This window comes from Pelodiscus sinensis, chromosome 19 (genome assembly GCF_052426305.1).
Source record: "Pelodiscus sinensis isolate ZL-2025 chromosome 19, ASM5242630v1, whole genome shotgun sequence".
NCBI lineage: Eukaryota > Metazoa > Chordata > Testudines > Trionychidae > Pelodiscus > Pelodiscus sinensis.
Window position 1 is genome coordinate 1,086,055 of NC_143070.1, and position 16,406 is coordinate 1,102,460.

At 64.7% G+C, this 16,406-nt stretch overlaps 1 protein-coding gene across 2 annotated transcripts in view; it reads left to right on the top strand.

Annotated features, from left to right (window-relative positions):
- LOC142823571 (major histocompatibility complex class I-related protein 1-like) overlaps window positions 1-11,390 on the top strand; it is a 131,884-nt gene extending 120,494 nt beyond the window's left edge. Inside the window, exons 3-9 of one of the 2 annotated variants that reach the window (XM_089771671.1) lie at window positions 5,567-5,842; window positions 6,019-6,294; window positions 6,456-6,545; window positions 6,871-6,903; window positions 7,193-7,216; window positions 8,049-8,081; window positions 10,483-11,390. In XM_089771671.1, the coding sequence (XP_089627797.1) occupies window positions 5,567-5,842; window positions 6,019-6,294; window positions 6,456-6,545; window positions 6,871-6,903; window positions 7,193-7,216; window positions 8,049-8,081; window positions 10,483-10,487 (737 nt within the window). In that variant the 3' untranslated portion in view covers window positions 10,488-11,390. The remainder of the gene's footprint in view (window positions 1-5,566; window positions 5,843-6,018; window positions 6,295-6,455; window positions 6,546-6,870; window positions 6,904-7,192; window positions 7,217-8,048; window positions 8,082-10,482) is intronic. The other variant, XM_089771670.1, reaches the window with a different exon arrangement.
- Window positions 11,391-16,406: the final 5,016 nt, after the last annotated feature.

Genomic DNA, 16,406 nt, shown 5'->3' on the forward strand with positions numbered 1-16,406 from the left:
CGGTTAAGGTCAGCGCCCCGCGCTCCCCCCACAGGCCCTTCTCCCAGCGGCTCTTCCCCTCCCACCTGCCTGGGCTCCGGTCCCAGCCGCCCGCTGGGTCCTAGCCGCAGTGAGAGGGGGAGAGCTCGTCCCTTCCTTCCCCTCCTCCCCCGCCCCTCTCCAGGGACCCCAGCATCTCCCCGGCGGGAGGGTCGAAAGCCCCTCGGGCTGCAGGGTGGGGGAGGGACCTGCCGGCTCGGGGCGGGGTGTCTACTCCCGTTACTCCTCGTCCCACAGCCCCCAGGCGGCTTCCACTCTGTCCTCCACCTCGGGGCCTTGAGCGTGTTCCCTGCGCAGTCAGAGCTCGCGATGGTCCCCCGGCCTCTCTCCTCCTTCCCTGCACCCGCCAGGCTGGGATGCCGCCCTCGCTCTCAAGGATGCTTCCGCCCCTTTCCCCATCGCCCCCGCACAGGCGCTTCCCGTGGGTCAGTGTGGGCGGGATTGTTACCCGGCCGGTCTCTCCATGGCCCCAGGGTCGGTACGAGGCGTGGGGCGGGCGTGGCCCCTTTCCCGAGGAGGCGGCGGGTTCGGGTGTATCCGTGTCTGGCCGACTGGCTCGTACGGGGCCGGTCCAGGTCCCAGGTGAGCGCCCCCGTCAGCCTGACTCTGGGGGAGCCCTTCCGCTGTGGCTACACGGGACACGCGGCCCGGCCTGCCAGCACGTGGGCACTGTGGTGCCGGTGCCTGCGGACGTGCTGAAATCTCTCACCTTGTGGCTGAGCAGGGACGTGGTCAGGGCGGGCCGTGGCTCACCCCTCCCTGGCTCGCCAGCTGGTGACAGACGCCTCACACCCGGCCCACCTCGGAAAGCCACGGACACCAGGCACGTGGGGCCCACGGATCTCGCTCTCCGAGTCGGTGTCAGAGAATTGAGAGCGACTCACCCAGCCTGGGGCGCGTCCCCCACACGGCTCCGCCCCGGCACGTTGGGATCCTGGCCCGCGGTGCGGGCACAAGGTTCTGTAGGAACAGGCAGGGTGGGGCACACGCCTGCCCCGGTGCAGAGCGGCCCCTCTTCTGTGGGTCCCGCTAGTCTGCCAGTGGCCTCCTAGCCCAGGGGCTCAGAACGGGCGGGCGGGGCCGCCTCAGCAGGCTCACGGTCCTCACCCGGCGGCTGCTTCCCCGGGGCCCAGAGCGGCTCGGCGAGGGCCTCAGCAGGTCCCCCGAGGACCACATGGTCCCGCAGGGCGGCCGCAATCTTGTCTGTTCCACGGGGGTTTGTCCATGTGGGCCTGTTGTCCCCCTGTGGCCGGATCTCCTCGCGGGAGCTGGGCGGGCGCTGAATCTCCAGTCCCCGCGGCTTGTGGCTGGGTGCTCCATGGCTGAGGGCCAGGCCGTGCCCAGGGCGGGTCCAGGCGATCCCCTTGGGGGGCTGACGGCCCTCGACCCGGCTCCTACCTGGCAACGCGGGAGCGCTGGGGGGCTGGCCGGGTGGTAATGGCGGCCCTGCCCCACTTACCCCCTTCTGCAGCTCAGGGCTGGTCCCTCCCCCGTGCTGTGCCCCTAGCAGCCCTCGGGGCCTGTCGCTCTGGGGCAAGAGGGGGTCTGTTTTCCGGCCCCCACGGTGCAGCGTTTCCTCCAGGGCTGGGGCAGGGTCTGTCCCAGGTGCGGAGCCAGTGGGCCCGGGACTGGGATCTGGTGCTCTCAGCTCCTGGGTCCCCCCCCCCTCCAGCCTTTAGCTTCGTGTTTTCTGCCCCCGCCCTGGGACGTGTCCTGCCCGGGGGCCGTTACCTCGCCCAGGCCGGTGGTGGAAGGTAGGGCCCTTATCGTGGCCCCCCCACCCCCCGGTGTACAGTCTGTTCCCGGGTGAGGTCCGGCTGCGCCCGCCCCGTGTTCCCACCCAAGGGGGCGTCTCACTTCCACGAACTCCGAGATCTAATTCTCCTGGCGCTCGATCCCAGCCCCACCGCTTGGGGGGAGCCGGCTCTTCGCAGCCTGGGTGTGAGGCGGGCGTCGGCCTTTTGTTTGAGTGGGGCCAGGCCCTTCCGTCAGCCCCCCCTTGTCTGTCGCAGGGCCGGATGGGTGCAGGGCCAGCCGGCGTCGGCCCCTCATCCTGGATCTCGGGCCGTGTTAAGGGGGGCTACTGGCAGGCGGGGTCCCACCCCCCCCATTACAGTGCACTCCGCCAGGCTGCTGGCTGCCTTCGTGGCCCAGGGGCCCGTGGTGAGAGCTGCAGAGCTGCCCCCGGCCCTTCGCAGACCCCCCCACGCTGTAGCGCCGCACGCCGGGGGATGCTGCGGTGGGTAGGGCCGGGCTTAGCCCACTGCTCGACCGGCTCTGACCCCGCCCTGGGGGGGGCTGGCTTGAGACCCCCCCAGCAGGGACAGACCTGAGCAAGCGCTCGCCACGGCAAACCGGTGACTGGCCTGGGGGAGGTGGCTCACGTCCCCCACCTCCCTCCTCAGAGCGTCCCAGCGAGAAGGAACTGGGGGGGGGGGGTGTACGCATGGCTGTAGCCAGGGCTCCCCAGCTGGCCCGCTGGGTACCCCGAGGCAAACTCCCCAGCAACCCCTGCCCCCGACGCACCCCCCCCCGAGTGTAATGGGCGTGAGCAACACCCCTCCAAGAACAACCCCTACGAGGTGTCACCCGTCTTCTGTTCCCGTGGGGGGCTCCCTGGGGGCTCCTCACCCCCGCCCAAGGGGCTGCTCTCTGCATTCCTGCGGGGGCGGGAGTTGGGGGCGTCCCTGCTCCTCACGGTGCCAGCCTGGCCCAGGCAGCCCCGGTCCACGTCCCCCCGACCCTGTCCCGCCAGACCCATCGCCCTCCCGCTGGACCCGGCCTTGTTGTGGGGCTTGGGCAGGCTCTGCCCCCCGACCCGCAGCCCCTGCACCCCAGGGCGTGGCAGCACCGTGGCCCACAGAGCAGAGCTGCAGGGGCCTTGCTGGGGAGCAGGAACCCCCCCCCCAGGGCCCCTTCCCTGGCCATGGGGCTGTGTGTCTGGGCTGCCCAAGGGCTGTCGCCCTGCTGGTCCTGGGGCGTGGGCTGCAGGTTCCCCTCCCCTCTAGGGAGGGTGCCCCGGTGGCATCTCTGCTTGCCCAGGGGGCTCTGCTGGCCCCACGGCGTGTGGGTCCCTGCAAGGGTGGGGTCAGCTTCACCCCCACGTCCGCCAGCCCCTCCCCCCATGGGCCTTCAGCCTGGCCCGGCCCACGGGGCCCCTTGGAGCCATGGCGCTGCACTCCCTGCCCCCCCTTGTTGGGTGTCTGTCCTGGTGGCTGTCACCTCGGCCAGGCGTGGCTCCGAGCTGTGGCCCCCCCGTATGTGGTTTTCCTCGAGGCTCAGGTCAGAGGACGCCTGCCCAGCTGCTGTTCTGAGCTGGTGTCACCTCCTGTGCCCAAGAGATTTTCCTCCCGGCGTTTTGCCCCGGTGCGGGGCGGGCGTTGCTCACACTGGCCGGCAGGGGCGCTCTGGCCGGGCATGCGGGTAGAACAGAGCCCTGCGGCCAGTCCCGCGGCTCCTGGGGGGCTGCCGGCAGCCGGGCTCTGCACCGAGGGTCTCCTGGCGGATCACAGCCTGTACCAGGAGTGTTACGGGCTGGTCGGGGCACCGACCCCTCCCCTCACGGCCCCTCCACAGGGCCCCGGCCACCTCTACCCCAGCCATGGCCCAGGTCCCAGACACCTGCAGGGCGGCCACGTGGCCCTCACTTCCGGTCACTGTGCGCTGGGCCAGCAGGCGAGGGGGACGCGGTCCTGGGCGGGGTCCCTGATCGGTGGCAGGACAGGGCTCCGCCGCGCCGCCTGGGGCTCTGCTTGGGTGTCCCCGACACGCAGTGCATGTGAGCGAGCCCTGGGGGAAACGGTGACGTCCCGCTCAGCTGCTGTTCCGCGAGACGTTGCTCACGGCCGCTCCAAACCCGCCCCCCTTCCTCGGAGCCAGCCGGCCACAGGGAAGCAAGGGGCGGGAGTCGGTGGGGGTTCAGATTAGCTCACGTAGCGGTGCCACTCCAGGGGTCCCCAGCCGGCCCAACAGGCACCAAGGGGGGAACTTCTGATGACATGGGCCCGCAGCGCGTCCCCGATATGGGCTGGCCATGAGCCGTCCTTTGAACAGCCGTTACGGAGGCACGTCACCGGTTTTCCCCGCCCCTGGCAGGCAGGGTCTGTGCTCGCTGGGATGCTCAGCCTCCTCCAGCCTGTGACGTGTCGCCTGGGGCTCTTGTGCCTGGAGTCAGGGTCCTGTGAGCCCGCCAGGCCACCTCCCGGCCTGTCCTCCCAGCCTGGCCCTGCCACCCTCTCCTCTGGCCTGGGACACGGCACCTGGGCCCCTGGCACCTTGATTCAGGCCCCATTTGACCCTTGGGGAGATGTCCCGGCATTTCCTCCAGCGAGGGTCCCGTCTTGGAGCCCTCCCCTCCTCCTGGGGGCTGGAAGGCCCCAAACCCCTGTGCCTTGGGGATCCGTCTGCACCTTCTCCCAGGGGTGCCCCCCACCTGCTTCAGTGCCACCCGGTCCCTTCTGGTTCTAGCCTGGTGGGTGCTGTGGGGTGGGTGTGTTCAGAGCTGCGCCCTGCCGGACTCTTCCCCTAGTGCAACCCTTGGTAAGCTCTGGTGTGTGTGCCCATAGCACTCACCGGGGAGGGGCAGTGTGTGGGGCTGGGAGGGGACCAGAGAGCAGCCCCTACCTGTGTGCTGCCGAACGCTGGGTGCAGCCACTCCTGGCACTTAGGAGGGGCTTGGGCACGTCAGCGAGTGCTCCTGCCAGTCACAGACCCCTTGGCCCTGCCCAGCCTTGGAGCAGCCGGGGGGGGGGGGGTGCCGTGCGCCCATGGGCCCTTTGCACAGCTGGCCCTGGGAGCCCCTTGTCCACAGGGGCTGGAGCAGGCCCCAGAGCTCCCCCAGCCAGCCCCTCTGGTTCCAAGCCCAGGGGCTCTGTGGGGCCAAGACTGCTCAGTGCCGGGGATTCCTAGTGCCCCACGGCCACTGCCCTGCTGGGGATTCCCTGCCGTCGGCCTGCCGCCCTTCAGCCAGCTCCTGCCCCCATGGGCAGGTGGGGCAGGACTGGGGGAAGTGTCTGTGGGGCAGGGTGCCTGGGGCCAGGGGAACTGGGCAGAGGGGGCAGTAGCTGCAGGGGGTGGGGCAGGGTTGTGAGGGGTGTTGCTGGGTCCCTGCGGGGGTGGGGCAGGAAGCACTAGAACCAGAGTGGGACCCCTCCCTCCCAATCCCTTGCCAAGGGTGAAGGGGCAGCCCTGGGTCCCCCTCCTGCTTGGTGGGGTGTTGCCCATGGGAGGGTGCAGCTTGCCGGGGGGAGCAGCAGGGGGAACTGGGGAGAGGAGCTGGGGGGCCCCAGGCAGCAGGGACCCCAGGCTCCGTGGTCGGGCACAGGTGGGTCTCCAGGAGTGTGGATGTGACGGGGGGGGGGGGGGGTCCCCTGGTGGCTGCGCAGCCCCTGCTGTTGGGGATGTGGGGACACTGGACACAGCCACGTGCAGGCTCTGTTCTTTGGGGGGTGTTAATGCTGCTGATCCCCGGCAGCTTTGTGGGGCCCCGCCCCCGCCCTTGGGTGACCCCGGCGTGTGTCTGTTCCAGGGCTCCACGTTTTGCAGTACAAGTACGGCTGTGAGCTGCGGGAGGACGGCAGCACCGGGGGCTTCCGGCAGTTCGGCTACGACGGGCAGAACTTCCTCAGCTACGACACAAGCTCCTACACCTGGGTGGCGCCCGTCAGAGAGGCCGAGATCACCCAGCGCCGCTGGAACGAGGACAAGGCCGATCTCCAGCAGGACAAAGCCTACCTGGAGCAGACCTGCATCGAGTGGCTGCGGAAGTACCTGGAGTACGGGAAGGAGACGCTGCAGAGGACGGGTGAGGGGGCCGGGGAAGGGGTCAGTCACCCCCCATCCAGGGGCAGCCCCGAGGGGGATTCCGTGTGCAGCAGGCTGGGTCGGCCCCCTCTCACTGCTCTGTCCTTGCCTGCACCGCCTGAGAGTTGTCTCCCTCTAACTCTGTGTGTTTTGACATTCCCCCCTCTCTCCCTCCAGAGCGCCCGCAGATGCAGGTGAGCGACCGGCCAGGCCGAGCCGGGCTCACCACCCTCTCCTGCCTGGTGCACGGCTTCTACCCCCGCGACGTCTCCGTGGTGTGGCTGAGGAAGGGGGTGGCTGTGCCGCAGGAGACAAACCGTTTGGAAGTGCTGCCCAGCGGGGACGGGACCTTCCAGACCCGGGCCACCATCGACATCGACCCCAGCAAGGAGACCAACTACACCTGCTGTGTGGAGCACGCCAGCCTGGCGGAGGATCTGCGCGTGCCCTGGAGTAAGGGGGCTGGCCATGGGGTGGGGGGCTGTAGGGCATTAATGGGGGCAGGAGTCTGGCCCTGTGGTGAGGAGGGACTGTTGTGGGGGCAGGGTGAGTGTCCATGTTAACAGAGCTGGTGGGTTTGTGTGTCCCCTGCTCACTGGCCGTTCCCGTTTCAGCGCCCAAGTCCAACGTGCTGCTGATCGTGGGGGTCGTTGTCGGGGTCCTGCTGCTGGTCATTGCCATCGCTGGAGCCATCGTCTTCCTCAGTAAGTGTCAAGGTGCGGCCCTGAGGAGCTGCCAGCCATGGGACATGCCCATCCCCCTAGCATCTGGGCTGGGAGATTCTGGGACTAGCTTTGCCTCTGCCCTGTGAAATCCCCCTGCTGGGACAAGAGCCCCTGATGGAGCCACTATGGGACCAGCCCCACCAGCAGCCGGAAATCCAGGGGTGGTTCCGACAAAGCCGGTCTCCCCCCGGGATGGGGTATTGGGGTCTCTGAGGCACCCCCGGAGCCCCAGGTACTGGGCTGCAGACTTGGCTCAGAGCCGTCTCCCAGCTGCTGGTCTCTCTGACAATCTCTCTCTCGGCAGGGAGCAAGAAAGACGGCTACAAAGCAGCTGCACGTAAGTTCTGAGTCCTCCCCGTCCCTGTCGCTGTGGGTCCCGGGACACAGCCGTCCGGGGTGGGGACTGCGCACCCTCTAACTCTCCACTGCCTCTCAGAGGCTGGGCACAGCTGCAGCGGGGCCTGGCCCGCGACACTGATGTTTGGGCTCTGTGGCCCATCACTGTGGTGTCTGGGCACAAGGCAAATACCTGGCTTGGATTCACTGGGGCGGGACATTGGGGGGAGGGGGTGGGGAGACCGGGGACTCTGTATCGGAGGTGCTGACCCGGCTCCTTCTCCCCGCAGGGAACGAAGGCTCTGCCAGCTCCGGTAGGTGACAGGGGGACACTGCCCGGGGGACGTGCTGCTCGCGGGCTGCTGGGGGGAGACAGGGCTTGTTAAGGCATTGGGGGGGTCCCTGCTGGTCTGGTGACACGGGGGCTTGGCAGCGGGGGAAGGGAGCAGTTGAGCCAAGCTATTCGGCCCTGGCTGAGCTGGCCGACACCTGTGCAGACAAGCCTGCCTGGACTGGGTTGAAGGGAGCAGGTGTGACGGCGCGTTGGGGGTTCCCCGTCTCCTGCACCCCGAAATGGCACAAACAGACTGCACCAGCCAGTGGAATTGAGGGTGGTTTATTGCTCCTCCAGCACAGCGCAGCACAGATGTAATCTGGTCACAGGAACTGGGCTAGGATGCCTCAGGCCCCCTTGAGATGGGGGAGACTGGGCCCCTAAACTCCAGCTCCTCTCCCTAGGCTGTCTCCTCCATGCCCTCCGACAGCCAGCAACCAACTCCCTAACTTCCAGCCCTGCCCCCCAGCCAAGGCAGCATTCCACCTTCCTTTGTTCCTCTCCATGGGGGGTGTCTGGCCACTGGTTTGCATAGTGACTCATCCTGTTTTGCTGGGTCGTGGTACCCACAGCAGCCAGTGGGGGTTCCCCCAGAGCCAGCAGCATAGAAACCAGCCAGGTACCCCCACTACGTCACAGCAGGTACCAGCACCATGTGTTACTCCTCTCCTCCCCAGTTCCCACTAGCTCCCTGCATTGCCCCCCCGGGGCTAAATGCAGCTGGGACCCCCTTACACCTGCCCTGGGGCCAGGTGGGCGATTGGGGCCAACATGGGCAAGAGACACTAACCCCCCTTCTCCTGTCCCCCCAGGCAGCAACCAGGGGTCCGACGCGTGTGTCAAGGGTAAGTGAGGGGAGACTGGGGGGGGGATTCAGTGAGGGCCCTGGGGGGACCCTGCCCAGAGGCCCCAGGCTCTGCCCCTCTGCCCTCCCAGCTGTGGGGAGCCAGCTCCTGGTCTCTGTGCAGTTGGGGTGATGCGGGGGTTGTGTGACGGCAGGTTGAGGTCTCCCCAACTCCTGCACCCCCGTAGCGGCCGAACAGACTCCCCCAGCCGGTAGAACAGAGGGAGTTTATTGCTTCTCCAGGATACAGCCCAGCACAGATGGAATCCGGTCACAGGGCAGGCCTAGGATGCCTCAGCCCCCTTGAGATGGGGGAGCCTGGGCCCCTAAATCCCAGCCCCTTGCCTAGGCTGCTTCCCCCATGATTCCAGACAGAAACTAAAACTCTCTCCCAGCCCTGCCCCCCAGCCAGGAGCTGGTCTCCCCCCTTCCCTGTGTCTCTCCCTGTGGGGCTGAGCCTGGGTGTCTGGGTTAACACACCTTTGGGAGAGTCAGTGAGAATCTCCCCTCCCAGCACAGGGCCCCGGGTCACAGAGCAGACAGCCCCCCACTGCGCCCCACACACCTCACCGCACAGGGGGACCCCGGGTCACAGAGCAGACAGCCCCCCACTGCGCCCCACACACCTCACCGCACAGGGGGACCCCGGGTCACAGAGCAGACAGCCCCCCACTGCGCCCCACACACCTCACCGCACAGGGGGACCCCGAGTCACAGAGCAGACAGCCCCCCACTGCGCCCCACACACCTCACCGCACAGGGGGACCCCGGGTCACAGAGCAGACAGCCCCCCACTGCGCCCCACACACCTCACCGCACAGGGGGACCCCGGGTCACAGAGCAGACAGCCCCCCACTGCGCCCCACACAGCTCACCGCACAGGGGGACCCCGGGTCACAGAGCAGACAGCCCCCCACTGCGCCCCACACACCTCACCGCACAGGGGGACCCCGGGTCACAGAGCAGACAGCCCCCCACTGCGCCCCACACACCTCACCGCACAGGGGGACCCCGGGTCACAGAGCAGACAGCCCCCCACTGCGCCCCACACACCTCACCGCACAGGGGGATCCCGGGTCACAGAGCAGACAGCCCCCCACTACGCCCCACACACCTCACCGCACAGGGGGATCCCGGGTCACAGAGCAGACAGCCCCCCACTGCGCCCCACACACCTCACCGCACAGGGGGACCCCGGGGTACAGAGCAGACAGACCCCCACTGCTCCCCACACACCTCACTGCACAGGGGGACCCCGGGTCTCAGAGCAGACAGCCCCCCACTGCACCCCACACACCTCACCGCACAGGGGGACCCCGGGTCACAGAGCAGACAGCCCCCCCACTGCGCCCCACACACCTCACCGCACAGGGGGACCCCGGGTCACAGAGCAGACAGCCCCCCCACTGCGCCCCACACACCTCACCGCTCAGGGGGACCCCGGGTCACAGAGCAGACAGACCCCCACTGCTCCCCACACACCTCACCGCACAGGGGGACCCCGGGTCACAGAGCAGACAGCCCCCCCACTGCGCCCCACACACCTCACCGCACAGGGGGACCCCGGGTCACAGAGCAGACAGACCCCCACTGCTCCCCACACACCTCACCGCACAGGGGGACCCAGGGTCACAGAGCAGACAGCCCCCCCACTGCGCCCCACACACCTCACCGCACAGGGGGACCCCGGGTCACAGAGCAGACAGACCCCCACTGCTCCCCACACACCTCACCGCACAGGGGGACCCAGGGTCACAGAGCAGACAGCCCCCCCACTGCGCCCCACACACCTCACCGCACAGGGGGACCCCGGGTCACAGAGCAGACAGCCCCCCACTGCGCCCCACACACCTCACCGTGCAGGGAGACCCCGGGTCACAGAGCAGACAGCCCCCCACTACGCCCCACACACCTCACTGCACAGGGGGACCCCGGGTCACAGAGCAGACAGCCCCCCACTACACCCCACACACCTCACTGCACAGGGGGACCCCGGGTCACAGAGCAGACAGCCCCCCACTGCGCCCCACACACCTCACCGCACAGGGGGATCCCGGGTCACAGAGCAGACAGCCCCCCACTGCGCCCCACACACCTCACCGCACAGGGGGACCCCGGGTCACAGAGCAGACAGCCCCCCACTGTGCCACAGGGAGGAGTCTGCTTTTCCCTCTGCAAAGGCGGGTCCCAGTTAGTTGTGGCTCTGGGAGGGGTGGGGGTGTCTGGCCCCAGGGGAGGGGCTGGGACCTATAGCGGAGGGTGGCTGCAGCTCAGGGGGGTGAGTGATGCCAGGTCCCTCCCCCTGAGAGCAGGCCCCAGTCAGAGGCCTCCCCCTCCCTGAGTCCAGGTGAGCTGTTGGTCTGGCCGGCCTGACCCTGCCTCTCCCTGCCTTGTCCCTGCAGCGTGACGGAGCCCGACGTGAGGGGAGAGATCAGCGCTGATCAAGCTCCAGTGGATGCAACGACTTGTCAGCACCTGCCACAGCCTGCGTAGCGCCCTTTGTCATGATTGTACCTAAGCTGAACACCCGCTGAGACGCGATTCCCTCCTGTCCCGGGGCTGCCTCCTGACGGGGCGCCGAAGGTTCAGTTGCTGCGCAGCCGCTTGACTCTGAACAAATTCACTTAAATCCTTGATGATCATATAGAAATAATAACCTACGGCTGGGTGTGGCCGGCTGTTGGCTCTGGCCCCTGTAGCCCCGACTGATTCTGCAGCGATGAAGGGGCTAGTGTATTATAGCTTTGTTCTTTGCGCTGCCGCAGCTCCATGTGTTGCAGGCTAAGCCCTGCTGTCCCGAGCCAGGCCTTGTCCACGGTGTGAGTTTCATAGGGTAACTACAGTGGGGTGAGTTTCAGCTGAGTTAGTTAAATTCCTGTTTTTAAAAAACCACAACTGATGGGGGCTTTACCCAATAAAGCTTCTTGCCCAAACACACAGTGGGCTTTGAATGCATCACGGGACTCCTATTCACAGATACAGACTCACATGCCCCCCCACCCTACCCCCCAAGCCTTGCATCCCTGTTGCCCCAAGCTCTGGGGCGAGATGGTTTTTATTTTAATTTAAGCTGATTCCCAAGTGGATCATGAGATACCCAAAAAGGCTACCCCGGCTCCCAGAGTCCATGCCCAGCGCCCTGCTCTGGGGCAGGGCTGTGTGGATGACACCTACACTGGTGCCAGGGCTGCTCCCAGCTGCTTTGCTTGTGTGTGAGGGATGTACATTTCTTTTGCTAAGAGTCTGAGAATTCTTTGAAATGGAAACATGAAAATCAACAATAAACATTTGGGTCTTACTCTCTCCCCAGCTGGCTTGCAGGGGTGTGTGTGTGGCGAACTGGGGACCGGCGGTGTCGCGGGGCTGGGAGCAGGGAGGGAATAGCGCATGTTGGGCTAGGCAGCAGTGGCCTTTGCCTACCTCCCCACCCCCCAAAGTCTTCCCAGCATTGGGGCTGATCGTGAATTTTTAAAAGGTTGGGAAACCAGACACAACACTGGTCCCTGGGGCTGAAAGGTGCAGTGTTAGGACAGTGGTTCTCAAAGTGCGGTCCACACACCACAAGTGATCCATGGCCTCCTTCCAGCTGGTTCCTGGCTTGAGCTCAGCCCCACTAGACAGGAGAGCGGTTGCCAGAGTGGCCGACTCGAGTCCCACAACTTGAACTTGAGTCCGACAAAAGTCGCCGAGGTGACTCGACTTGAGACTCGACTCGGGTTCATTGTTTGTGACGAGACTTGCTAATTTTCTTAAATTGACTTGGTGAAAAAATTGACCGAAGATGCCGCTGTTCTGACCAGCCCAGAGCAGCGATCACGGATCCACCTCCCTGGCTGGGGGGACCACGATCGCTGCCTTTGGGTGTGTCAGAAGCCTGGTGGGGGGAGTGGCTAGGGTGGCACCATGACATCTGCCTGCAGGCTCCGCCGCCTGCCGGTACTGCCCAGGACATGCACCATGCCAGCTGCTGGGGAAGCATCCAAAGGATGCAGGACCTGCCTATCCTGTGTCTGCTCCCCGCAAAATCCAATAACGTGACACGGCTGCCTGTCTCCCCAGGAGGTTGGGGGGGCTGCAGCCAGAAGGAGTGAGATCACCAGGGACTCAGTCCCCCACCTTGACCTCTCACCGAAGAGGTGGTGTAAATGGAGAAATGTGGAGGAGCCACCAGCGCTGAGACAGGCAGCAAGACGAAACCTCTGGTTTTCGGTTTAGAAAGCCTGCAGGATTGTGCTACTGGTAGCAATGCATTATAGGAGCAGTTCCTGCTATCGGTAGCAGAGTCTTACAAGGGAGCAGCACTCTACAAACCACTGGCCAATGTGGGGGATGAAGCCAGAAAAGTGTGTCCCAATCCCCCTCATTCCCCCCTACTCCTGCCAAGACCTTGCACCCCCAGCTTGTTCCTGCCCACTCCTTTGATCCTGCACATCCCCCTTGACCAGACACCTCCCCCCACCCTGCTCCTGCAATCTCTCTCTCGGTCACACGCTGCCCCCTCCCCCCTGGCCAGACACCCTACTCCCAGCCTGCTTCTGTACCCCAGCTCCCCCCTGATCTTGTACCCGCTCCCCCACCCCTCCCTCCCAGATGCTGTACCCCTATCCTTATCCCACTTGCTGGCGGCCTGATTCCACATACCAAATCCCTAATTTTTGTCTCCAACCCAGAGACTAAGGGGGATCCACAAAATGCACTAATTCTGGAACCCCAGGAAAGTAAATCTGGCCTCGTGAACCTCAGTCCTCCTTGTCCCGTGTGGCTGGGACACCAGGGGAGGGAGGTGTCTCAGTTGGGGGCTACATCAGTGAGTGTTGGGGAGTTTTTCAGCTTCTCACTTGTGTGGTCTCCAAATGATTTTTCTGGGGGTCAGTGACCCCCCCCCCCCCACCCAAAAAGGTTCCCTGTCCCTGCCATAAATAAAGAAAATACTGAAACCTTTTGTGTTGGACACAAAGTAACGTTTTACTTATTGTTATTAAACTTCATCGTATCTATAGTAGATCCATGTCTGTGACTCTGTAATGCTGAAACACTGGCTGTTCCCTCTGGGTGGCGCTGTTGCCTCCTGCCGTGGCACTTGGCTGACTTCTGCGCCGCTCAGCCGGGCCGCCGCGTGGGAGCAAGTGGAGCAAGCAGCTGTTTGGGGTCCTCGCGCCCCATGCAGCACCGGGAACACAGGGCCCAAATGGCCACTTGCTCCCATGCCACGGCCCAGCTGAGCGGTGCAGAAGTCAGCTGAGCGCCACGGCAGGAGGCAAAGGGGCGGGGTGGTGACGTACATGCCCGAGGGTGGGGCCTGGACGAGCGTGCATCCCCCATGGAGACAGGAGAGTGAAGAGAGAGCGAGAAGCAGGTGGAGGAGGAGGAGAAGAGAGAGCGAGGCAGGAGGCGGAGGAGAGCTGACAGAGAGGGGCAGGCAGGAGGAGGAGAGAGGCGGCATGAGAGACGGGAGGCTCAGGAGAGAAGACCAACGTGGAGGAGAGACCTGAAAATCCCGTCTTTTGACGGGCTAATTGGCTAGTTTTAAATAAACGTGCCAGGTAAAATTCTTACTGTTTAAGAATTTAAATTAAACCCTTCTCCCCGGCGCTGGCACTAGCACAATGGCTCAGCCGTAATTCTGTAATTAACCGTTTCCATGGGCAACGGGTGGGCTGCAGAAAGGTTTGCAGTGACCCAGCTGGGCCACAGGCCACAAAGTTTGAGAAGCGCTGCCCTAGGGCTGCAGTCACAGGAGCTGTGCGCTGGGTTCCCTGTTGGGGGGGGCTCAGGGGTCACTTTCCTAGCAGGGGCGTCGGTACCTCCCCCGGTCTGGGCCCAGCTGGTTCACTAGCACGGTGCGGTGCCGCAGAAGCAGAACAGGCTGCCCAGGTAGACGTGTGTTATCTGGGTGTATCCACCCCCCGCCAGGAGCTGCCCGGCTTCGGTTCCCTGGCACAGACGCAGGGCCACAGGGGCCGTGGGGATGGGGCTGATCTCCCCTTGGGGCTTTCACTCAGACACAGTGGCTCTGGGGACAGTGGGCAACTGGGAACCACCCACCCGCTGGGGCCCTTTCAGGGGTGGTAGGTGTGATGTAGCAGGGGCAGGATCTGCTCTGGTTGCTTTGTTGTGCAGTGTCTGAGTCCACCGCTCTGTGCAGTTCTGGAGTGATGCTGTGTGCGTGCCTCAGTTTCCCCAGGGCCTGCAGCACTCTCTGGAGGAGGAGGCTGTCACGGCTCACAGGTGGTGCCCACACTTGGCTCCTGGACGGGACCCCCCTCTCCAGCGCAGCAGCCCCTTTTTGGGGAACCCCCTCCTCTCCAGCAGCAGTGAGACGGCCCTTTCTCAGGGGGCCACTCCAATGCGGCGACCCTCTCTTGGGAGCCCGCTTGCACTTAAGGGGTCTGCCTCCGGAACAGGGCCTCTCAGGGCCTCCAGCCGCCTGCCTCCGTCGTGAGCCCCTCGGGGGGTCCCCTCCTTCTGGACCCCCAGGGCCTCCCCTCCCAGAGGGAATAGCGCCTCCCTGTTCCCCAGCCCAGAGCGACTCCCAGGCAGCGCCCAGCAGGAGGGTTATGGAGCGTTGAACACAACGGATCCCTCCGGCCAGTCGGCCTCGGCCCCGGCCCCACGTCAGCCTCCCCGCAGCCGGCTGAGTCCTGCCTGCTCTGCCCTCAGCCCCCAAAACAGCCCCCGTCTCCCGGCGGCGCCCCCAACACCCCCAGCAACAGCCCCTCCCCCGCCAGTGTCTCTCCCCAGGTAAGGGGGTCACCTGGGCCCCTCTTCTCTACCCCCCCCTCCAATGTTCCCCCCTCGCTGGGACCCGCTGGGCCAGTCACTGGGGTCTCCCCTCTGCCACCCCTTCTCTGGTGTCTGGTTGGACCCCTCTGGGCACGGTCGAGGGAACCAGATGCCAGGCTCCAACTCTGGGCTGTTCCCTGAAACAACAAACTCCCCCGCTTTGTCACATCCGGGCACTGAGCGCCCCTCTGTATGCAGCCCCCCCGAACCGCTAAAACACCCCCCCCTTGTCACATTAACTAGTCACACCCAGGCACTGAGCACCCCCCCCCGTATGTAACACCCCTTTGAGCCCCCAAAACGTCCTATTTCCTCACAGAGGGGGAAGCCAGGCAGGACTCGCTGGGGAAGTAGGTTCAGTCTTTCCCCGCCTGAGGCCCAGGGGACAGCAGGTAACACCTGGGCGGGGAAGCAGGACAAAGCGGGGGGGTGGGGGGACTGGGGGCAGTTGCTGGTGGTGGGAGTTAGTTTTCGGCTGCCTCCGGGAGAGGGAAGCCGAGCTGTCTTGGCGGGGCTGTGGTCCATAGCTGGGGTTCTGAGCCCCCCCCCTTTTCCCAAGATGGGTTGTAGCTGGTTCTCCCCCACCGGCCTGGGACTAGACACTGCACTACAGGCACAAGAAGATGCTCTATGGCAAATTACAACACGGCAGGCGATCTCTTGGAGGTCAAAAGAAGAGCTTCAAAGACACCCTTAAGACCTGTAACAGATCCTGGACCCTGGGAGAGTATTGCTGCTGATCGTTCTGCCTGGCGCAGACGAACACATGATGGTGCAATAGCCCATGAACAAATGAGAATTTCCAAGTCCCCACAGCCCGGCCTGACGGCGACTGGCTGCCTCTGGGCCCTACGGCCCCGCCCTGTAACTGGCTCTGCTGTGCCACCCTGCAGGGAAACCAGGTGGTTCGTGTGCAAGAGTGCCCAGGTTGGAGCCTGCAGCGCCTCCTGCTGGCTCCCCGCTAGCACTGGTGGGGCTCGGCGCCAGCCCCGCCCTGACAAACGACCTATTAGATTTGCCTGGGCTAGACAGCGCAAACCAGCTTGTGCCCTGTAAGCTCGGCGCTTGGGCGTTTATTGTGCGTAAGGTTGTGAGATTCAAACGCTGCCCAGCAGATTCACAGACACACACCCCACCTAGATTTGTGTTGCTGGAGTGGTGCACATTCACACATGCTTCAGTGTGCGTACAATTATTCTGCACATGGATGGAAAAAAATCCATGTGGATGGAAAAGAACATAAGAACATAAGAACGGCCGTACTGGGTCAGACCAAAGGTCCAGTATCCTGTGCCCCAGCACCAGGTGCCCCAGAGAGGATGGACCGAAGACAATAATCAAGCGATTTGTCTCCTGCCATCTATCTCCAGCCTCTGACAAACAGAGGCCAAGGACACCATTTTATCCCCTGGCTAATAGCCTTTTATGGACCTAACCTCCAGGAAATTATCTAGTTCTCTTTAAACTCTGTTATAGTCCTAGCCTTCACCGCCTCCTCTGGCAAGGAGTTCCACAGGTTGACAATACGCTGTGTGAAGAAGAA